Here is a 24,796-nt window from a genome sequence, read left to right as displayed (position 1 = left end):
AAGACTTACATCTGAAAGATCCAGCAAGCTTTTAGACCCCCATCTGGCAATCCAGGGTATAACATTTCTGCTCTGGAATAACAGAAAATGCAAATGTAACCTTTACAGCTTTACCTCTTTTGGTGATAGTATTGAAATGTAATCTTCATATATAAGTCTTGCTTTTTCTTCAATAACTTTCTTGTTCTGTTCCTTCTTTAGATCTTCACATGCAAGCCAGAAAAGCAGGTTTTCCTCACTATACTCTGTTCGAAGAAACTCTCTGAAAAGGTTCCTCCCAGCTGGTGTTTTCATCATCTTGTCAAAATTCTGAGCCCAAGACAAAATTTCATCTGCAGTAGGGTTTTGGCTGCAAAAGCAAAGTATCATTACAAATATGCTTCTATTTTTGTAACAGTGTTTTCATACATTCGTCCAAAAATTCTCCTTTCAACGCCACTTCAGTCCAGAGCGAAAACTGGAAGCAACAAGGCTTCAGCAGTGACAGGGGAATTTTGTTCATTCTTCACTTGTGCATTCATTATCTCAATAGCCCAGTAAATGTGTTTAATGTTACGAGACATGCACTTGGCTTTCTACAAGTATTCTACTGGTGTTAGCCATCAGACTCAAAGACAAAATCCCACAACAGCATTGAATTCCTGCCTCTGCAGTTAAAGGAGAGGTGATTTCAGGGAGCTGGCAGTAGACTCTCTTCCATGAGGAGTTTAGATGACACCTGATGTCCCTGCTTGCTTCTGATGGTGTTTGGCCAATCACTGGCTGCCACATGATTTGGTTCAGGAAGGACAAGAAAAACAAAAGGCTTTTGGCAGCCAAGAGCATACTAATGAGGCCCAACAAAATAGTAATTCAGAGAGCTTTTAAATTAGCATATTTCTCTGTGCTTGTACCTAAGGGTTGCTAAGCTTCCCTCTGTTTGGTGCTATTGACCTGAATGATGATCTGTTGGCACATGATGTGATGGATGTTCCTGGTAAAACTGGAGGGGAAAGAAATGGGAAGAAGTCCTTACTCTCATATTCTGAAGGAAACTATTTGTGGCTTGTAACAGTGGACGCACCGGGTAAGTAATCAGAAGACTAACTTGCATCACTAGTCCATTAATGTACCAATGAATAGCTTGAGATGGTAATACTCCAAGTCACTGAATAACAATTAAATATGGTTTCAAACTTAATTCTGAGCTCTCACCCTCCCCTTCTTGATACAATCCAACACAAGAGCTTTACTAGCTGTTTTTAACAGCTTCTGTGTAATCATGTTGCACAGTAAGTGACATTTGTCTATGTGATTTCTCTTCAAGTCCATTTTTCAACTCCTCCTCTGCATGCAAGGCAGACTGGATGATGGGAAGCTGTTTGTGATAGCTTTTTGGCAGTCCAAAAGATCTAATAAATGAGAAAGTGTTTAACATTTAAACTATCCAGCAAAAGAATTGTAATGTGAACTAAAAAATAAAAATATACAGATTTGAAGGTGAAAAGTCCTCTCTCTGAGGACAGTAAAAAGAACCTGTGGGGGAGGATGGAGCTGACAAGCACCCTGTGCTCCCTCATTGTCTATCGGGGAGCTCTCTTCACTACAGTATTTTGTGGAAATTTCTGACATTGTCCTCTCATAAATGACCATGAGCAGCAATGAAGACAATGAGTTGTTTGGGTTGCTTTTACCATCAATCATATCCCCTAGAGTTGAGTTTTAATTTACTTTTTCTGGGATTAGAGAACTCAAGGTCACTGATAGGTTATCATTTTTCCCAACATAATAAACATGGTCCCAATCTTTAGACAGAAATAGAATCTCAGACTTCCAGTGCGTGTTAGCCCATTTTTCAAGGTATGTGTTTTCTTGATTAATTCCACTGAAACCATAGTCTAAGCTGTTTTGTGAAAGGTAGCCATGTTAAGAATCTGACTGTGAAGTACACTTTTGTCCGTTTTTCTTCTTGTCTGGATAAACAGAAGAAAATGATCCTACCAGTAGCAGAGCCTCTCTTATAGAGACCCACAGGTTTATGGAACCATCCATGCACCTCACATTCACAGAATCACAGAATGGCAGGGGTTGGAAGGGACCTCTGGAGATCATCTTGTCCAACCCCCCTGCTGGAACAGGCACACCCAGAGCAGGGGGCACAGGAACGTGTCCAGGTGGGTTTTGAATATCTCCGGGGAAGGAGACTCCACAGCCTCCCTGGGCAGCCTGTGCCGCTGCTCTGGCACCCTCACAGGAAAGAAGTTTTTTTCTCATAGTCAGGTAGAACTTCCTGTGTTCCAGCTTGTGCCCATTGACCCTTGTCCTGTCGTTGCGCACCACTGAAAAGAGTCTGGCCCCATCCTATTGGGAGGTCCCATTCCTCCCCACATTTCTTCCCCACAAATAAGAAACTGTAAGTAAGCCTGACTTATTAATGTCTCTGCTGGCATTTCATTGTCAGGACAGATTTTGCTTCCTTTTGTATAGAATTTTTTGGAGATAAAAAGGACATTCCCAAAGCATAAGAACCAAAGCAATTACTGACATTAGTTTAGGCAAACTAGAAACATTTACTAGACAACAGTTTGACCAACTTACCATTCTTCTATGACTTGGATACTCTCCATTTTGGTTGTATGTGTTGGCCTTCCTGCATTGTCTCCTCTATCTTCATTCCTAACAGTGAGGCTGCAATGTAGTACAACACTTTATTTTGTCTAGAGAAAGTTAATTTAAAACAATGACTATAGTAATGCAAATTTTTAAAAGATATAAACCTATGTAAAGTGTAATTTTTCACTCTTTCCCCTAAAGTTTTGGAGAGAAAATTTTGATAATGACTTTTTTCCCTTAAATCTGATGAACATTAATTAACAGGTGCTATTAGAATGTGTAATTTTCTACAAGCTCACAGTTTATCCACTGAAAGATGGACACAAACTTAGAGGTCACTTCTGGAGTTATTTCACTTCATAAATCAGGAATATAAGTAACAATAAAGGTAGGGGGAATAAGAATATCTGAATTGGACATTGATGAGGCTTTGGTGTCCCACCAGTTCTGGATGGTTGTTCATTTTTTATGAATGTTCCCTTTTTTCTCTCCAGGATACAGTGGCAGGAGATGGCTCAGACACAGAACTTAGCATGTGGCAGCTCCTAACGATTTCCTCCTCTGACCTAAAATTGTTTTTGATTCCAAAAAGTGAAACTTACTGGCCTCTCAACAGAAAGGCATCCGTTACCCTCATATTACCACAAGCAAGGAAAAGAAAGACTAACTTTATGTAAGGATGTTTTTCATTCTATTTTTTCTCCTTTTTTGAGCTGGTAACTAGCATCACTTATTTTCCTGTAAATATCTTTTTAATCAGATTTCCTTTAGTGGTAGCGACTTCCTCTGTGTGTGCTCTCTATGAATGTTCTGGAATGTGGTATTGCCAGCAAAACTGCAATTTGTGGTAACTAGTGAAATAAAGGACACTGAACGACATAAATATTCATACAGGAAACCTAGTTCCAATAATTAAGCTTAAGAAGTGCTACGTAGTAAGGAGATGGAGATTTCCTTTTATCACATGTCCCCTACGTATCCAGTTGAGAGAAAACAAGCAACCAGACAAAAAATCCCCCTCCCAATGCCAAGACAGCTCATATTTTGAATATTGAGCATTCACCATACAATGATTCTTTCAGTCATACTAAGTGGTGATATACAAAAAATATGTTGGTAACATAAAGCTTCTCCCTCCCCCAGATATCTGAACAACTTCTGCTCAGCTTTAAGAAGAAATTCCAGCTTTGAGATGATTTTAGCATAAATAACCTTTCTTTCTAGCCCCTCTGCATTTATGAGTTTCTTCAACATTTTTTTTTCAAGCGTTTGGCAGAGTTAATAGGTTTCTCTCTTCTGAAAACTGGAAGTTTAAGCTCCCAGGTAAAGCAGAGCACATATTAAGACTTAAACATTACAAAGACGTACACTTTCGAACGAAGCTGTTTGATACTGGTTGCTCCTTCACTTACCTGCCAAGACCTTAGTTCAGGCCCTTGGTCCTGCTTCCCCTGTTACAGCGTAGGAATGCAGCTCCAGTGCTGCTAAGGTGTTAGGGTGTCATCAACTGCTGCAGGAGAAACAACACATCCTGAACTCTGGGGTTGGCAGGTAAAAAGCCTTTCCGTCTCCTCTGACCTGTTGCTCGTCAGTCTATGGAGGGAGCACCCAGGAAAGCCAATGGGAATTCCGTATACAGGAGGAGAAAAAAAAGGGACCATCCACTCTCTGTCTTGTAATCTTTAAGTCCACACATGTAACTGCTTAGGGTCAGCTTGCATCTGGCCGGAGCACAAAGTTGGGGTGAGGGAGAAGCAGGGAAGGCATAAAGCTTCTCTCTCTCCCTCCCTCCCTCTTTTGCAGTCCATAGGTAGAGTAGCATTTGTTTTCTCTGCTGGGTGCAGAGAACCGAGTGTCCTTTGGTTCCATGGAAGAGCAACACCATGGAAGGAGGAAACAGTTTGTATAGGTAAGGAATGTAACAGGGTATTGACCCGAGTCCATCCAAAAGAGAATGAAGCTGCTCATTTTCTTTCCTCCATCACACGAGCAGCAGCTAAGCTGTACTGAGATAATGTACTTGTTGGGCAATAGACATCCAAAGCTTGGATGTGGAGTCTTACTGGAAGTAGGGGGCGACTCATCTGAGAGCAGTTAACCTACACTGCTAATTTAATTTGATGTCTGGGGTCAAATACTGTTTGTTTTGCTCATGCAAAATCTCTGCTAAACTTAGGAAAACCAACATGGGCTGACGAAGGTGGAATACAAGTGAGCGGTGAGTAAGAAAGAGAAATAGGAAAACGGACAGGAAAGCTATGCTGCAGTATTTTGCTATTATGTCTGCACTGAAGACAACGTGATGATTAAATCCTCTTGCCTTAGTAGTGGTTTTTGTGCTGCCACGAAGATAAGGAGTAGAAATCAAACCGGGACACTGGGAATTAGTTGGTAGGCTATCGGGTTGCTGTTCAGGAGATCTGTGCTCAATTCCTACTTCTTGGCTGAATTTTGTAGATGCTAGGCCCTGCAGGGCAACAACTACATTTAGACTGAACCTGTGTATGTCACACAGTAGGGCCATCATCGCTCTAACCATCATTGTAACACAAAAACCTTCCTTATTCCAGCCCAAAGGCCACCTGAGTTGCACATGTAAGTTGCACATACATAACCTAAAGGCAGAATTTGGTTTTAAGGTGAAAATCAATATTTGGTTAAGATCCTCTGGGTAACGGATGTCGTGACATGTTTCTTTCACTGATCTACCCTTTGAAAGATTGTATGTCACTGGCACTGCTCTTCACCCTATCCCAGTTCTAGGAATTTTTATTGCTATCAGATCAAGAGACAAAATAATTTTAGGTCATACATCCAAAAGCCAAGAAGGATATTTTTGATGCTTGAATCCAGCTTCCAGTGTGAGTGAGCTACAGGCAGGACTGCCATAACTTAAATAATGGTGATTTAGTAAATGTTGATTAATGAAGGCTTTCTTAAAAAACCACAACTTCCTCCCCCAAAGAAGCCACAAGAGATTAATATTTAATTGTGATTTTAACATTCCACTGGTAGATGATGTAAAATGGCCATTCACCTAAAAAGTTGACAAACACAGGTTGAATTTACCAAATAGATTCAGATAGGAAATATTTTTTCAGGGTCATTTGGAGGAGGAAAAGCCCTCCTTTAAACAAGCAGGTTAGTGCACTCATTCAGGATTTGAAACACCTTTCCTGTGGGACTGCGGTGGGGTAGGTGTCTTTCAAGCTGTTCTGCTGAAGCTGTTCCACTTTGGTAAAAATAATAGAACACTCATTACAGAAGACAGAAACAGGAGACTCTTAACTGAATGGCAAATAATTATGTAATGAATACTTTTAAGCATTTTATATAAAGTACAATATTTTATACATCATTGAGGGGAGAGCCTGAAAACAAGAACATACGATTAATGCATTTTCCTGAAGTGAGGGGAAGGTGGTTTTGAAAACTCTGAGACAAAGATGGGAACCAACCATAGATTTTTCACCAGCTGGGTAAATACCTTCACTCTTCATACAAAGCAGTTGTGCTCCTCCCTGTCTCCAAGCATTTTGATTCCTTTATTTTTATTATGTCTGGCTTAAAACATGCTATATGAGCAGAAACATATTTTTCCTGGCTTTAATTTGGAGGCAGAAAAAGTACATGCCAATATCTTCTTAATTTTTCATTGTTCAATCTGACCAGACTGTCTTCAATACTGTGGTCCAACAGTCAGCCATTGAAAAATCAATTGTTTGCACAGCTCTGTTCACAAGTTCGCTCCTACATGCTGAGGCAGGCTCTGGTAGAAGCCAGAGGTGGATGTGGTCCCCGTATGCCATATGATAAAGCAATAGAAAACTATACTGGCACTCTAAATTCTTTTATGAAACCAAAGATAATATTTTTTGACAACTTGTTTTTCTGACAGCTGGAATTTTTAAGCCTGATGGCAGTGAAAACTAGTCAGGGCTGTGTTTATGAACAGCATGATGATTTTGCTATTCTGTACAAAGCAATAATAATGAAAAATAACAGCAATATTATCACAAACCATTCATAAAGAACAATACAGCTATGTTAATCTCAAAATCACTTAGAGTCTAGTCAGTAATGCTTTCTTTATCTCCCTTTTAATGGCACAAAAATAAGCATCCATAAGAACAGTATTATCCAAGGATAACTTTTTTTTAAAGCTGAGTAAAGGGTAAAAAACCTTCTTCTATCAAAGTTAGGAAAAGAATTAACTTTTTCTTTACAATAAGTGAATAATGTCTAGAATAATTATTCTGAGAAAACTAGAGCTAGAGTCAATTTTTATGAGGAAGTGATGCCTTTCACTAGATAGCTTCATAGGCTGGAGCACTTCTCCTACAAGGACAGGCTGAGAGAGTTGGGGTTGTTCAGCCTGGAGAAGAGAAGGCTGCGGGGAGACCTTATTGCGGCCTTTCAGTACTTAAAGGGGGACTATAGGAAGGATGGGGGCGATCTCTTTAGCAAGGCCTGTTGTGACAGGATAAAGGGTAATGGTTTTAAACTAAAGGAGGGTAGACTTAGACTGGATATAATGACAAAATTTTTTACTACGAGGGTGGTGAAACACTGGACCATGTTGCCCAGAGAGGCTGTGGAGGCCCCATCCCTAGAAACATTCAAGGCCAGGTTGGATGGGGCTCTGAGCAACCTGATCTAGTTGAAGATGTCCTTGCTCACTGCAGGGGGGTTGGACTAGATGGCCTCTCATGGTCCCTTCCAACCTAAACGATTCTATGATTCTATGATAGGCTCAGATAAACTTGCATTATATCCATCAGGCCTCTGGCTGTATTAGAGAGAAAGGGGATGCATCAGCCATCAAAGCCATGCATATTGATCTCTTATCTCTGACCTCTCAGAATTTACCTCCTTGTAAGAATAGCAAGACAGACTAAAGCGCTTAGACTGTTGTAGTAATACCGGTATATGCAAAGCATAGAAATGCAGAGCAAACTTCGGCCAAATTAGTGGCACTAAATGGGTTCTAGAGCAGGGCTTGTGTGGACCCCTGGAGGTCTGCAAGGCCAGTAAAAGTGATATGCAGTTCATCCACAGAAACATGTGAAACAGTAAAAATTGCAAACTTGGTATTTCCATACGTCTGCATTGGTTGTCTGTGAGAAACTTTGGAGGGAAACGGTGGTCAGAGCCTTTGGAGTAATTTACTTAAATTGATCAGAATCTGGTCTTAACTCAGTTAGGAATACATGATAATTTTTGTTCCAAAGAGGAAACAGATCAAAAAATGTGAAGGATTTTTTTAAATTAATGTCCATCCTAGTTCTTTAATGAGATAAGATTTACAGATCTTCACTGAATTCAGTAAAGAAGTGTAGGATGTAAAATTTTATACTGAAAACAAGTTAGAATTTTAGTGAAAAATAGCTACATCCATCTCTGCGTAAAAATGAATTATCTTGTGCTTAAAACTAAATGATGGAGATTGTGTTTAGTAGGCTGACACAGGAAAGCAGTCTGTTGGGGAAAAGCCAACAATTACCATAAGGCTCTAATCAGCCTACTTGGCAGTGTGCACTGAAACTATAAACTCCTTTCAAAAAATCCAGGTACCTGTGGTGCTCCGTTTCCTGAGTGCCAGAGTTACATTTGCCTTAGGTGAAAAGATGGTGCAAGAGACATCTATAATCCAAATTGTTTTTAAAAGAAAAAGAAACAAACAAGCATAGACTCCAGCTTGGACTCAGCACTTTTAGAATGAAAAAAAAAAAAGTGTTTGCAAGGAAAATTTGTAAACCCGAGGCCTGATTCTGCAAGCCTGACCTCCTGTAAGAAAAAAGCCTAAACAAATATTTTGTTTTGTTTGGGTGTCTGGTTTTTTGTTTTGTTTTGTTTTTTAATTTAATAACACAAGTATTTGTAAGGTTAGCATGCTGGAGAACTTGTATTACAGCTAGAACCCCTCCCATATTGCAAAGCTTCAGATGGAGGAAGGAACGTGGACTCACAAACCTCCCAGCTTACGCTGTGGTCTCATAATTTTGATCTGTAACTATAAAAGCTGCAGTGATAACTGGCCTTTTTTTTTTCCTCATAGGTCACAAAAAGTAAAATAAAAATGCAACAAATGATAAAAACGTACGCTTTGACTCTTCCAATGTCTAGAAAACATTCAACTTCTTCCTCTCCAATTTTCCTTGGTGTTATTTTTTCCCCTCAATTGAGTCTGCTATGTTGCAGTGTGGTGTACTTCAGACTTTTTCTCTTTTTTTCCATCTCTTTGTTTGAAAAGCATACAGCTGAGAAACAGTCTGTAACAGACGGTTGGGCACTTGTGAGTGCTGTGAATGTGCTTTCAACTGAAAAGCTTAATGTCTGCTCAGGATCCAGTAATAGTAAATGCAGGCAGACTTCTGGCTCCCATATGCACCTTTCTGCATACCATAAATCCTGTGGGCCAAGGGGGAACTCAAGGTAGAAATTTTCTGGTCTGATTTTTGCTACCTGGGATGGGTACAGAAGCTGCTCTTCACAGGCCCTTCCACTGGGATTTTATAGAGAATGAAGCTGACTGGAACCCAGTTTGTGTTCCACAGAGAGTTGACAGTTAAAGATAATTTACTTCTGAATTGGATTTTCCACAAAATAGTGTTTGTGGAAAAGTTTAAGATTAATTACATTTCATCATTTGTTTTGATGGTTTTAAAAAGAATTATTATTACATTTTAAAATTAAATAATCAGTTGTCTTGGTTTCATTCATTTTTAGTAACCATTATTCTAACTAGTCTTTTGTAAGTAATTCTAGTTAATGTAATCAAATAATAGATCTAAATGAAATATTGTGCTTAACTTTAAAAAGCTCTTCAGAAAAATTACATTCTGTCTTAGTAGATGTTTTTCCCAGTAAGCTTTCTGATTACAAGAAAAGAGATTTTCTAATAAGAAAACAGTTCATCAGAAAATCCAGCATCTATAACTCTTAACTTCGTGATACCTGGAGTTTATTAGAACCTCATCTTGCAGAGTTCTGCAAACAGTTAGCAGCCCCACTTTTCACTCAGAATCATGTTTATACTAAGAACTGTGGAGAGAAGCTTGGAGAGCATCAAACTCCTAAAGCACAGAAAAACCTGCATTTGCTTTCTGGGTTTTTTTGAAGCATCCTCGTTTTCTTAAACCTGTCTTGAGATTTCTACACAAGTGGCATTGATGGTACGTCTGTGGAGCGTGTGCACATAGGAATAGACGTGGTCAAAACCCCTGTGTGCCTACACACAGGTATCTTGGCCTGTTTGCTGCCATGTTTCTGACACCTATGCTGTAGCAGCAACCCAGGGGTGACTGAAGGAATCGCTGACAATTCTCCTGTTTCCATTCCGTAGCACTGCTCTTGCAGTGCTATTTAGACTCTTCTGTGTGAAGGAATAGCTCTTAGCCCTGTGAGATATTTTAGAGTTTAGAAGGAAATACACTTAAAACCACTACGATTAACAGGGTCCTACCTTTCTTCCTTGTGAAAACCTGGACTAAGGTCTGTGAATTATCTTGTTCAAAGGCTTATGATAAGGCCAGCTCACCATCATTCAGAGTGGTGAGCTTCCCCGTGAAAGATAAGAAACTTGTCAGTTCGTCTGAGTTTGTATGATTCTGCCATACCTTGAAGATGCGGAAAGCAGGCTGAATTTCTTACTGCTTTTTAATTGCAGTGCTTTCTTAATACTGTGCTGGATTCAGTGTAATTGGCCAAAGTCATTACAGATTCAACTATAAACCATAAAAGAAAAAGGAGATTGGTGGAAATTAAGGTTTAAGATATCTGGAGCATCTCAGGCTATTAAGGTCTAGTCAGTTAAGACATTTAGCTCTGTCCTGATAGTCTTACTCATGTTGCACTACTCCTCAGCTTGAGTAAAAGCAGAATTGAACCCAAGTGATCTAGTGCTTTAAGAGTATAATCATCTCTTTGTTAATGGGAAGTCTTGGCCAAGAGTTTGGAGTTTATGTAAGATCATTATATAAGGTTATTAAATTGCATCCCACATGCCACTCTGAAGGTAGATCATCCTTACTGAAATATGGATGCTAAGCTAAAGTAAGTTGTAGAGGGATGTGCTCAGTAAAGCAAGTACCTAAAAAGGTTTTAGCAAATCTGCAGTGTTCCACTCTATTCCCTTTCCTGTATATTTAATGATTTAAAATGAATAGATCTAAAATCTGGTAACCTTTTCTATTCATAAGGGACAGTCGCACTAACTGTCTCTTTTTAAAGCCATGAGTTATATTTTCCTGCTGGATTTTCCATAAGAGTTGAATTCAGTATACATTTGGCAGAGAAGCTTTCAAATTTATCCAAATTCTTCTTTTTTCCCTTTAGAGCCCATGAAGAATTTGAAAGCAAAGCCTTATAGAATCAAAAATCCAAGTGTCAATACATCTTCCATCATGGATTGCTATTTGCAATGTGATTTTTGATGTAATTTTTATACTGATTTTTTCTTCTTTTAGAAAATGTTCAGAAGTGGATCAGTAGTAGGAAAATTAACGAGCTGGAAACCCCCTGATGCAAGGGATGTTCTGCTAAAATACCCACAAATATATCCAGAAATGTTTTGTGAACATTTAAGATCTAAGTTTAGTCTTTGCCAAGTTGAACACAGAATCACAGAAACACAGAATCACAGAATGGTTGAGGTTGGAAGGGACAGAGCTCTGGGGTCATCTCGTCCACTCCCCTGCTCAAGCAGAGCCACCTAGAGGAGGCTGCCTAGGATCATGTCCAGATGGGTTTTTAATATCTCCACGGAGGGGCACTCCACAGCCTCTCTGGACAAGCTGTCCCAGTGCTCAGTCACCCTCACAAAGTGTTTAGTGATGTTCGGAGGGAGCCTCCTGTGTTTCAGTTTGTGCCCACTGCCTCTGGTCGTGCCACTGGGCACCACTGAGAAGAGCCTGGCTCCATCCTCTTTGCACCCTCCCTTCAGGTATTTGTACACACTGATAAGAACTTGCTGAGCCTTCTCTTCTCGAGGCTGAACAGTCCCAGCTCTCTCAGCCTTTCCTCAGAGAGGTGCTCCAGTCCCTTCATCACCCTTGTGGCCCTTCATCAGACTCTGTCCGGTACATCTGTGTCTCTTGTAGTTTCTGGGGAGCCCAGAACTGGACACAGTACTCCAGGTGTGGCCACCAGTGCCACAACCAATACATTTACTACAATCATACTTAAAGAAAGACTGATATTTAAGAATATTTTTGGGGGCTACTTAAAAGATGTAATGATATTTACACTTCAGGATGACTTCAGGGTGAAGGAAGGGAATGGTCTCAAGGTCGATGCAGGCTATAAGGTATGTGAAAGGAGACTGGTCCTTTTAATGGACAACCTTGCTGAACTTGCTTTCCTCCTCTGTTCTTGTGTGAGTGATTTAAACTACCTAGCTACAGATATTGCAGCTTAGCAGGCATGCAAAAGCAGATGGAGACTACCAGTGTGCACCGTTCTTGAACTTCTGAAATAAAGGACAGTGTCTCCCTCAAACTTAGACCAGTGCTAACTGGGCGAAAGTTATAACTGTGCAAGAGAGGAAAGAACGAATGGTTTGAAGCAATTTGACTTTCCTAAACTCTCCTTTTTCTCTCCCTTTTAGCAGATGTATTTTGTTTTTCTGAAAATCTCTAAGAAACTATACTTTCTGCTGGATTCTGCTCTAAAGAGATTATATAACCTTTACATAATGATAGCCACACCGGAAGCTATTCCAAATTCTGGAAACTTTTAGTCCTTCCTAGGATACATTTTTGAGATTTTTGTTCTCAGATGTGGAATGTAATTTCTGTATAGGGAAGAAATCCATGGCTTGCCGAAGTTTGCTTGCAAATGATTCCTAATGGAGTTACTCTAGCTTTGTTTCATTACTGTAGAGCTGGTTTCTGCTTTAGGCAAAATTCAACTCAAGGGTGTATTTCTCTTGTCAGGTCACCCAATGGATCACTAGTCTGGCTGTCAGCTTCTTTCCTTCCTTCAGAATAATATTACCATTCATATTCCATCGTGTACAATGGATACATCTAATTACTAGACAATCTGTAGTGTCCTTACTCCTGGCTACAGCTATTTTGCGAGCAATTCCTTCATATATTTGAGACAATTAAAAGTGGCAGTTGTCTAGTGCTCAAAGAAATAGAAATTGTATTCTTTGAAAGGGTAACTGGGTGAATAAAAGCCCTCCAATCCACTAGCAAGCAAGCCTAATGGTCTCAATTAATTCTGATAAATGGGCCTAGTCAGCTTCTGTAGTGTCTTTTTTTTATTATTCTTGGTTTGTAGAGATGAAAATAGTGGCAACAGTAAAGAATTGAGCCTGATTAGCGTCCCTCCTTTGATTCTATAGATTTAGTTGCAATTTCCAAATGGGAAGAGACGCCTGGGAACATTCATACTAAATTCACATTTTTTTCCTTTCATAAGGTGTTGTAAAGTTCTTTTGTTAAAGAGAGATTTATGTCTTTGTAAAGTATAATTCATACCATTGTGTTTATGTTTTGTGAAATTTGCCTGGACCAAACTAGTTTATGCTTATCCACATTACAATCAAATGAGACGGGGGATCTTCCACTTAACACCTGTCCAAATAACAAACAGGACTGAGAACCACCATGCCAGTCTGTGTATATTGCAGGCATCTGTTTTGATGGCTGTTAACTGCTGGGTTCCAGATTTTCCGTCAGACAAGGCCGAGCTGGGAAGCACTTTCAACATGGATGTCAACAGGAACTGAAGATATCCATTGCTCCAAAATGGGTGCTCAGCCTCTGCTGGTGTCAGGTCCTCAGTCAGCTACTTCAGAAGAGCAAGAGTTGCCATCTAGACAAATATATGTGCTATGGAATCATTAAGGGTGACTAGACAAAATTCACATCTCCTTTGCCTTTCTGCCTCACATAATGAATGTCTGACCCACTTTTCTAGTAAGAGGATCTCCATCTTATAAGTGTTATCTACAAGGGGCGCAGACTCATTTCCATGATACATTCTCTCATCTTTTCTCTTAAAAGCGCAAGACATTTATTCCTGCTTTAAATTACATTCTAAACCGATTTGGAATGATACATGGCTAAAAAATAAACCTTTGTAAAATGGAAATTTCACTGCTAACAGATTTAAGTAGCCTATTTTTTTTTCCCTTTTGGCTTGGAACTACAGACTGCATTTATTCTTGCAGATGAAATGGGCTGAGAGAGTTCTCTGGCCCTGAGGCTGACGGGCACCACATAGCTCCAGTCCATAAAGCCGATACCTGAAACAGGGTTTCTGCACCTGTGACAGGTCGTTGCCTCAGATTGTACACTTTGGCACTGGCCAAAACTCTGCCAGGGAGTTAACACTTGCTAACAGTTTAACTGTACGGCTGATTGCTTGAGCCCATATTAGACCCTGGCCCTGCTTAGTTTACTAGTATAGACACAGCCAGCGTGTTTAATTTGGATAAGATCTTTTGTTGTTGTTTTTGCATGTTAAGCATTTAAGTTTTTATTATACTCCACAATGAATAAAGTTCAGAGGATTTGCAAGGCTGCCTGGGTGCCCTTAAAATGACACTATGTATCAACATGCCTTACTTCAGCTTATATTTTGATCTCAGACCCATTTTGACCTTTCACACACTTCTCCATTTCTGTGGTTTTCCACAGACTCCTGAGTTAATGAATCTTTGTGGAAATACATAATTGTCAGATTTGCAATAATGAAACAAAAAACCAGCCCAAACCCTATCAGGGGAGATTTCAAAGGCTCCAAACTCCTAACAGCTGAAAATCACAACATAAACTGGACACAGGCATCCTCAATACTCTTGCTTTTTTTTTTTCTTCTTTCCACAGCAACAGTCAAGCTGTGTGCTGGTGACAGAAAATCTGTCATGACACTACGAATCTTCCTTCAGCCACTGTTCCACACACACCAAGCTGAATAGCATTTTGGCACAGGCAGGTGCCTGAGTGGCAAGGGAGAGCCAAGATGCTGATGCTCTAGAGCAATCCATCTCTAAAACAGCCTCTGAGGAGACATCAAGCTGCTTTACCCCAGTGGAGGTGATTCTGCCATTGCTTTCTCTCCCTCTAGTCTCCTTAAGAGCAGCTGTCCCTGGATACACTCTGTGTACTGTGCCAGCGCAGAATCAAGATCATTTTCTAAAGTTAACTAGATTTAGTCTGCTATCTTCTTCTAAGGAGCTACTGTCAGCATCTTATGTGCAGCTGAATTAGAATGAGCCTTGTGTAATCCCAAATCCCCTCTGAGAATGTATTTATTCTTCAATTTAGGAGGATTGTAGTTTGATTCTTTTTTTTTTTTTGCATTCCAATTTTCTTTACAGGATTGTTTGCTTGAAATAGGACTATTTTCTGCAGTTAGACTGATGAGGGTTTCTTATCTTAGCAGTATTATACACATCAGAATCTACGCATTTGGTTTGTGAAGCTTCAGAAATACTTATTTAAAATTTGCTAATATATTATGTTTATGTTCTGCTCATTATCTAACCTGCTTGTGTTATCACAGATGGGTAAAAATGTCAGTAAGTACATAAGCCTCCATCTGTTCCTCAAAATGCAATGAACTTTCAAAGTTTAAAATATTAAGGATAAAATCCTCAAACTAGGAAAACTTGGCCCAGAGAGCCCAGGACTGTTTTTGATGTTAATGGGGATTCTACCACTAGCTTGTGATCAAAGTTAACAGATGGGCTGCGTAAGAAGCTACTACTCCACTCTTTATGTTAAACTTCTATTTCATTATGGGGAGGAACAAGTTTACCTCATACCTTTGAAAATAGAAACATTAATCAGTTTACATAGAGTTAGACTCAGTTTACAGTGTTAAAGTTTTTTCAAACCAGAATTCTTGGTTGAAAATTAATTGAAAAAGATTTATGTATGCTGAACGTCTTTGTAGTGTCTTGTGTATCTTTGTGCTTCCACCATGATTTCTTGGCTGGCCAGCAGTACCTTAGCAACTACCCCTTCGCAGACAGTTGCCAAAATAAAAGCAATGTGTAGCTTACAGCTTTCTCCTAGAGAACTGCATGATTTTGATTTACTTTGCATGTCCCGCAAAGCGATGACCTGCACCAAAGACCCTTCTGCATGGCAAATGACCTCTGGAAACCCGTTGCTGCTGCTGTGGGAGCTGGTGGCTCACAGTTCCTGCCCCTGCTCCAAGGCTGCACAAGACCTTGCGCTTCCACGGGGCTTTGGGTGTTGGTGGCAGGGGGCTGAGTTGAAGAAATGAGGAAGACAAAAGGTGATGGATGAGCTTGGAACTAGTAATTTCTTGGCTGCTTTTTGACAAGCACAGAAGAGATGTATTTGATTAATCTAGAACAAGGCTCCACAGTGACCAAGGCAGGCTCTCATGAGATTTAACAGGCTAACTTTAAGCTTCCTTTAGTTGTTTTTACATTAAATTTTGCTATTTGTATATTTTATTTATATAGTCCTTTTGGCTTGCCAGTAACATTTTGATTTCCTGCATTTACATCTTACTCTTTAGAAGTAGATGCAGCAAAAATTATGGAGTAGTTTCCTGGAGTTCGTATACCTGAGACCTCATCTAGCATACCTTTGCACCTTGTGGCATCATTTATGTAGAAGAAATGTGCTCCCCTCTTCTGAACAGTAGCGTTTTGCATCTGCTTCACAAGGAGGTGCAGGCAGAGGTCAAAGCTGCCTTTACTCGCCACCTCTCAAGCTCTGGGTTAAGTCATGTATTGAATCACATCTGAGGTACATTTGTGTTCTGGCTCAAGGAGAGGGCAGACTTCCAGGAATTATTAGGCTAACACTGACAATCTGGCCCAGCATCACAGAAGGGTGCAAGCGCAGAGGCTGGCAAGTCAGGCTGTGATGCCCTGGGAGAGCTGTGTAAACAAGCATGCACACAGCCACCTGTCCCCAGCCTGCCCTGAGGACCTAAACATCCATAAAACTCCAGCAAAATCACTTGCCCTGTCTGAATGATAAAGCAGAGTAAGCCTATTAAATATCTTACCCATTAGGAAGACATGCTTCTCTTCTCTGATTTTTTTAACTTTAAGAGATCATCCCTTTCTTTTGCTTTAAAGGGAAAAAAAGGCTTCACTTGGGTATCATTTAATAAGTACTGTTAACATAACTTAAAGTATGAAAAAAATACTGGACAAGCTATTTATTTTTAGAGTGTCTTCTGCTTGTTTTTCCAAATGCTGAGAATTTAAATTTCTTATTTTAAGCAGCTCAGGGAACCTTCAGAGGCCCATTTCTGAGGACTAAGTATTTAAATCCTTATCCCACACTCACCCCATCGTGCATTCCAGTGACAACAAGAATGTGTGCTGGGCAGCTTTCTCTCATGGCCTCTGCACTGAGGATACGTGGACTTAAAGACAAGGTGATTTAAGGCTGATTTTCTAGAACACCACATTCGGTAGTTTGTGTGACAGGTCATACAACAGATTTTACCCAGCTTTAAATTCTACCTGTCAGAGGAACTGGTGCTCCGTTCTTAAGAAAGCACCAGTGCTTCCCATTGCACTGTGATGATACAGTTGATACTATCCCATAGATGCACAAAACATGATTCCTGTGCTACCTAAGTCTACCATCCCCCAGAATAAATTATCCTCCAGGAAAGAGAGGGAATGTTTTCATCTCTGACCTCTGCAACAGCAAATGATAAAAACGTAAGGAAGTCCTGTGATGTTTTAAAGTACAAAAGGCTCAGAATGGAACACCTTTTCCCATTAAATACTTTTAAAAGTCACCTTCTATTTCAGTAAAATAGAGTACAGTAGTCTGCGCCTCTGTGTTCTGCACTAGAGTACAATAATTCCCGATGTGCTTTTCCATATTTGCTTTTCTCAGGGGTGATGTTTTGAAAAGGTAAAATGCAGAGAGTTGAGTACATCTGCTTCAGATGTGTTGTCCTATGTGTTCAGGGAGGAAAAGCAGAATTTAAAAATTAGGTTCATAAAAGAAATAAAATTGAAAGCCAAAATATTCTTCAAAATTAGTGCTTTTGTTTCAAATATATTTTCTTTTCTTGCTGTAAACTTTAACAAAATCCTGGAGCCTGGGGACTCTTTTTGTACCAGCCCACCTCTAGTCTATTCCTAGTATAAAAATTCTGCTGCAGACAGGCATGGGAAACAGAACATGGATTTTGTTTTCCACATATTTCAGAACATGTGGCTATAATTTATTGCATTAAATGGGTTTGGGTTTTTTTTGTTTCCATCCTTTCTTTGCTTCCCCCTCCTCCAAACTTTCTACTATAGTTAAATAAGATAAAACAGCCATGACTATGACACCCAGGGATTATCTTGTCATTCAAAGCTTAGACACAATGTTTCGATGGCAATCTAATACTGAATATGCCAGAAAAAGATTTTTCATCTCAAAGTACTAGAGAGGTGGGAAGTGCAAAAAAATTGGTTTGTTTTTTTTTTTTTTATTTAGAGTACCATGCACACTATCTGTTTGTAAGGAGGAGGAAAACATTGAACCTTACAGAGAAAAAATAATAATATAATTTAAAATTGTCCTTAGAACTGTATCTGTCATCTCATATTCATGGCAAAAGTGACAGAAATATCTTCTTGTAGGCCCAAGTCAGCTGCTAAACCCATGCAAGGAAAATGTTCCCTTTAATAAAGAAAAATATTTGTGTAACAAGGTCATCAGGAAGAAGTTTCAGACGTAACTCATGGCAGTCCTAGGCAACTTATAAGAACTGGAGGATAGAGGTTTCTTGCCAAGAGCAACTCTTGTTTACTGCCAAGCTGGCAAATACCCTATCTTCCTTGGCATCTCTTGGGTGTGGGAAACTAGTCATGGAAGGGTCACAAGAAATCAAATGGCAGGCATAGCTTTTGTGTAGGGCACAGCTCGGAGCTGCTGGACGTGTGAGTCCCTTTCCCGCTTCCACAAGAGTCTTCAGCAGTTGTTTTAGTGGTTCCCTTTAGGTAAAGGCTTTCCAGCTCACACATTTGAATTGAGCTACAGAACCAAGTGAAGTTGTGTGATCATCTTCACTTATCCCCTGGAAGCCTTTTCATGTCCCCCAGACTCCCGTACTGCTAATGTCTCTTGCAGGGCAGATGTTAGATGCCTTTTGAGCCTTCTGTGTGTGGTAAAAGGAGAGGGATTGTCAGGCATCAGAGTGTGACACAGCTTTAAAATTCACTGAGCACCTTATGAAAGGAAGAGAGGGTAAAAAGATATGACTCCTGCTCTGGATGGGAGACAAAAGAGGAAGAAAAATAAAATTGGCAGAAGGGTCAACCTCCCTGTGCTAGTGTCTTGAGAGCTTTTTTTAAGAAAGTGATTCACAAGTGTTTGCAAGAGAATGACTGGCTTCACATCTGCTCAGGAAGCTGCAGTAACAAATTGCTAAATAAGGCTGGGGAGGTGAAATAGCAGGCTTCTACCCTTACCTCGCCAAGCTGAGCTCAAAACTGTAAAGTCATAACACTAAATACTAAATGCGCAGCTCTCTGGAGAAAGTGTAATCGATGGAATTCTAGACTGTCATGTTATGAGTCTTACTGCAAATTTCGCAACTCTCAGGCTATGCATTGAAATTATGCCTAGTAAGGAAGCCTTTTCTTCTGTCTTCTATGGGAATGGTGTTTTGTGGAAGCTTAAGACACAGGGTGAGATTCAGTCCAGCACCTTAGGTACCCGACTGGTACTTATCTGTTAGTTGCTTTAGTGAGGCAGACTTCCTGAAGTAAGTTCCTACGGTCTATATCTGGTCAGTGGAGAGAGGAAGGTTCTACAGAAGATCTCCAGAAGGGTGTATCATCTGCCTCTGGTAAGTGGACAAGCTTTTCCTGTTGAGAACTACAGAAGCACTTTATTTTCTCCACTGAGGAGGACTGCTTCCTTCATTACTGATGCTCAGGCACCAGTTCAGGGCTTAAGCGAGTTGGGCAACACCCTGACCATACCTATTAAATGGCCAACTTAAGGGGTCTGTCCATCTTCATCTTTTCCAATCTGAGCAAACCTTGGTAATCAGCCCTGCTTTGCCCCTGTAAACTGAGCAATCTATTGTCCTGACAATTATCAGTGCCAATAGATGTACCAGGTCTGGCTGGGATGGTGTTAATTTTCTTCATAGCAGCCCGTATGGTGCTGAGTTTTGGATTTGTGACCAAAACAGTGTTGATAACACATGAATTGAATGTCTTAACTGTTGCTGAACAGTGCTTGCACAGTGTCAAGGATTTCTCTGTTTCTCACGCTGCCCTGTCAGCGAGCAGGCTTGGGGTGCACAAGAAGTTGGGAGGGGACACAGCTGGGACAGCTGACCAAAGGAATATTCCATACCATATGATGTCATGCTTAACAATAAAAGTGGGGGAAGAAGGAGGAAGCAAGGAGGTTCAGAGTTGTAGCGTCTGTCTTCCCAAGTAACCGTTATGTGTGATGGAGCCCTGCTTTCCTGGAGATGGCTTGACACCTGCCTTCCCATGGGAAGCAGTGAATGGATTCCTTGTTTTGCTTTACTGTGCACACAGCTTTGCTTTATCTATTAAATTGCCTTTATCTCAACCCAGGATTTTTGTCACTTTCACCCTCTGATTCTCTTCGCCATCCCACTGGGCAGGAATGAGTGAGTGGCTGCGTGGGGCTGAGCTGCCTACCAGGGCTACCCCATGACAATGGAGAAGGACTCCAAATATGTGTTACATTTAAGAAGGAATTACTAGAGGGAAAAAAAGAGTTTGTAATAAGATGTACTGAATAATTTTTTGATCTAACTTTTTGCTGTTACCAAGTCTCTCTTAGGCAAGGTACTATTTCCCCAAACAAAGGTGTGAATATTTGCCTATGCTGTTATGCAAACAGAAGACTTAATGCCTATTCTGATTATAACACAGGCTGGAACAGAAGTAAACAAACAACACATGATTCACAAAAGATATTTTTAGAATTCTAATTATTTGTTTGGATATATGACCTATTGAACTAACTCTTCATAGAGGCAAAAGTGAAAGCTTCTTACTAAAAGCTGCACATACCCCCCTCCACCCATTTCTATGAATGGCGAGGAAGTTGAGGCACTAAGAGGTTAGTGATACAAGAGCTGTCCTCAGTCACACAGGCTGGTGGAAAAACAGAGATAAAATCCCCTAACCTTGATATTGACAGTTAAAGCATTGTCATCACCATTAATGAATCCAGCAACATTTCCAGACAGGTATTTCTTGAGAAATTCACGTTACTCAAATACAAAGACCTGTGGAACTAGGGAAAGCATGTAATTACATTAGGTCCAGCGAACCTGTTCCAATTATCAGTTAGGCTTTCCTATGCCAGAGTTAATTACCTAAATACCTTCTAAATACCTAGAATCACCTATATAATGAGTGACTAGTAAAGCTTGTTACTTTTTTTTTAGTTCTTTTTGTAGATTTTTATGGTACATAAATGAGGTGAGAACAGTAATACATACTCTACCTGGGCACTTCAAATTTACCAAACAAATTTGGCACCAGAACCATTTACTTCATTTTAACTGAGATTCTGAAATATTTCATACTGCCTTTTTCAAAGTTTTGTCCTATCTCTCCTCTCATGGAGTTTCCACTATGGAATCACAGAAGATAAAGCTGGAAAAGACTTATTACTTCATCTGTTCCACCTTTTTGATTTTAGAAAATGCAAGTGATGTCCCTCTGCCCTTTGACCCATTCTTTGACTTAATCCTGAAAACTGGCTTAAATTGACAGGATTTCTCCATGCTCAGTCTAACCTACTTTACCAAAGAAAAACCTTCAACCCCGGAAGACAGGATATTAACAGCAAAAAAACAATTACAAAAGCAGCTGAAAGGACATCCTACATTTTAAAGCAATAATTGCTTTAATTTAGATTTAAAATGCATAAGATGCTCAGATTTATAATGGTATTGTATTTTAAGGAATGGAGGCACTCCAAGGGTCACAAAGCTCATGAAAGCTTCAAAATAGAGTACAGTTGTCTTTAATTTTTAGAAATTAGACTGACACTTCTATGGCTATTCATGTTCCAGTATGCAAGGCAAAAGCCAATGCTAGCTGTACATGACAATTATAAGCTTTGTTTCCATTCAGTTAGGGATGTTGTAGTCATGGCAGATAATTTTATGAAAACATTATCTCAGGGGTTGTTAAAAAGCAAACAGAGTGCTAGGAATTAATAATAAAAAATCAAGAGCAAACACAAAACACGGTGCACCCATATCTTTACTGCAACAAATCTAGTCACACATCTCAGACAGGAGATAGAATGGGAAAGGTACATAAGGAGATAGAATAGGAATAGGAAAGAATAGAATAGGAAAGATACACAAGGTAGGTGGATAGACAGAAGAGAGATAAGGATAAACCATGGTCTGGGTCGGTTTCTGTATCACAGAGATTAAAACAGAGAAGACTTTGGAAGAAAAGACAGCTGAAGGGGAATATGAGAGAGCTCTATAAAATCTTGTTCATCCTGGAAACAATTATTCACTGTTCTTCACAATCATAAGAACAAGGAGGCATCAAATGAAATTAACATCTAGTAGGTTAAAACAAATAAAAGGGAGTAATAGTTCACAGACTGCACAGGTCCGTTGTAGAATTTATTGCTACAGGAAACTCTGGATGCCAAAAGTTTAGATGAGTTCAGGAAGTTGCTTCAGAAAATGGTTTGACAAATTAGTGAAACAAAATTCCATCAAGGGCTATAAAATACACAGAAATAACCTCTGGGCCAGGATGTCCCTAAGTTGCAGATTGCAGGAAGCTGTGAGGACTTTTGCTGTGGGTAGGCTGAGGAGGTGCATGTCCACTTGTTTTATCCTTTCCCTGTGCATCTGCTACAGGTCACTTCCTGAAATAGGATACTGAGGTAAATGAACCTCTGGTCTGTAACAGTAGAGCTAATCTTACATTGTGCCCTTGTCACAAAGCAGAGATAACTGGCAAAATGTCCTCCCTTTTCTTCCCATTTAATGCACTTCCACCTCTGCTCTATGGATTGAACACATTGCAGAGTAACTTTGTAAAAGCATGAGCTCTCATGCATCCTTGCTCCAAATATCCTCTGCCTCCAGGTGAAATTGGAAGTAACAGCCAAGACAGATCCACTCTGGTACTGCCTCCAGGATGTGGCATCTTGGAAAAAGCTGTCACATTTGATGCCTGGTACATGCATGCTGGTATGTATTTTTAAAGGTATTGGGGGCAAATAGCCTCAGATTTTAGATTGGGGCCAGGCAGTTGATTCAAGTTAACATAACACAGATAGACAGAGGAATGGTCACTCCAGAAAGAGTGAACCTTGTATGTAACAGGATGCACAGGCTCCAAACAATACTACATATCAGCTACTTTATATTTCAACTCTGTGTTCATGAAAATAAGAAATAAAGACCTGATGCATCTCAAGACACTGAGAATTTAAAGCTATGTCTGAAACTGACTTTAATTCTTTGACTTTCCAAGTTGACTCTTTGTTTAGGAAGAGACAAGCAGCAACAATTTTTGAGCCTTTTTTCCACTAAAATTTTGCCATACCGGTTAAAAGATAAAGTGGAATTTAAGGCTTGTGTTTTCAGATTTACAAAATACATATTATTCAACAACTAAGTAGTATAAAAGGTCACCATATATTCACATTTATGACCATCTCCCTTTTACCGTCCTGAATGCAGAGAACTGCAATATCAAAAGTACAAGCAGAAAAAAAAAATATTTTGAATGTAAATTATAAAATGTTCAGTATCAAGTCTCTCATTCACACATACTAGTTTTACAACTGATATTTACTCATTTAGTTATGGTTTAAGTAGGGTAAATATAGCTTGAATTTACTATTCTCTCCTCTTCCCCCTCACAAGATGTCCAACCAAATTAGGGAGTTGTTTAATCAAATTTTTTAGTGAAATGTTAAATTATGCCTCTTGGCAGCAATCCTCTCCCAGAAGTTTACACGTTCCCAGTGCTTGGCACTTTCCATTCTCATCGTTTACCTGTGGTGGATGTGAACCAAATATACTACAGGACATACCATGAACAGCTGCAGCAACAGCACCAACAAAAGCAACATGTGTTGTTGGGCCTTTGGTTTCCAGGTGCTTGAGACACAGCTGATGTTCCTTCATTTTGTGACTGCTGCCTCTTTCTCATTTCAGCTACTTCAGTGCCCAAGTGGCTACAAGAACACAGACATAAGAGATGTACAGAATTACTACAGACCATCATAAAGTACATTCACATTTCTACAACAATCTCCGATTCTACTGATTCGCACAGCCCATGGCAACAAAAGCACGTGGCCATCAACTGTGCTGGCCCAGTAATAGTTCTATTGAATTGAAAGCAGTTTCCAGAAGACCACATTTTAGCGACACGCTTACGCTACCGTGCCGTTGAATCACATCTATTCTTATTGCTTTGACTGGACTGAAAGGACTGTTTATTACCCTTTTGAACAGCAAGCTACGCAGCTTGTGTAGCACTTGGTAGAGACTGAGTCGTTCCTTACCATATGACTATCACAGCTCTTTCCATTGTACTAAAAATACAGCGGGACGGTTATTCACTTTAAACATGAGCTGGAAACTGATCCTTTTTACTTTTTGACTTCTCTGGTCAATGCTGGACCACTGAAATTGATAAAAATGATATATCACAGGCACTAATAGCTGCTTGTTAAGAGCCAAGTTTACTGCAAGTGTCATAACTGGGAGGCTTGCTACTTAAGAGTTATTCTCTGTAAATACAATGAATAATAAATATGTATTTCCAAAATACTTTTCCAACTTTGGGATTATTTTCTGTCACAGAAGATTTTCTCTTGCTCATTGCCAGTCTTTCCTAGGTTTTATTAGGCCAAGATATTTTTCTTTCCAGTGACTTGCAATATGCAGCTGGAAGTAATATTCCATGCTTTACTTAGTTTTCAGAAGAAGCTGAAATGTTTATTGCTATGTTATTTAGGAAGGTTTAGATGTCAGGATCCTTCTAGTGGTTCACACCTTCTTTGTACAACAACTGTATGTTCCCCAGAGTAATGGCTATTACAAGCACATGCAAGTTAGAACCAATATAGTACTTTTGCCTTTCAAAAAATACAAACAGATTACTGTGGGGAGGAGCCCAGTTTAAAACAGGATCAGGTAGGAGATGGCCTGGTATGAGTAGCGTGCACTGTGCTCCACACCCCCAGGGCAT

At 39.8% G+C, this 24,796-nt stretch overlaps 1 protein-coding gene across 1 annotated transcript in view; it reads right to left on the bottom strand.

Moving 5' to 3' along the window:
- The window catches only part of RGS17 (regulator of G protein signaling 17), a 31,966-nt gene extending 8,196 nt beyond the window's left edge, over positions 1-23,770 (bottom strand). Inside the window, exons 1-3 of the mRNA XM_075087902.1 lie at positions 23,631-23,770; positions 2,578-2,667; positions 115-349 (exon numbers count right to left, since the gene is read on the bottom strand). Coding sequence (XP_074944003.1) covers positions 115-349; positions 2,578-2,667; positions 23,631-23,749 — 444 coding nt within the window. The 5' untranslated portion in view covers positions 23,750-23,770. The remainder of the gene's footprint in view (positions 1-114; positions 350-2,577; positions 2,668-23,630) is intronic.
- Positions 23,771-24,796: the final 1,026 nt, after the last annotated feature.

This window comes from Phalacrocorax aristotelis, chromosome 3 (genome assembly GCF_949628215.1).
Source record: "Phalacrocorax aristotelis chromosome 3, bGulAri2.1, whole genome shotgun sequence".
Taxonomy (NCBI): Eukaryota; Metazoa; Chordata; class Aves; order Suliformes; family Phalacrocoracidae; genus Phalacrocorax; species Phalacrocorax aristotelis.
This window is presented reverse-complemented; position numbering and strand designations above follow the sequence as displayed.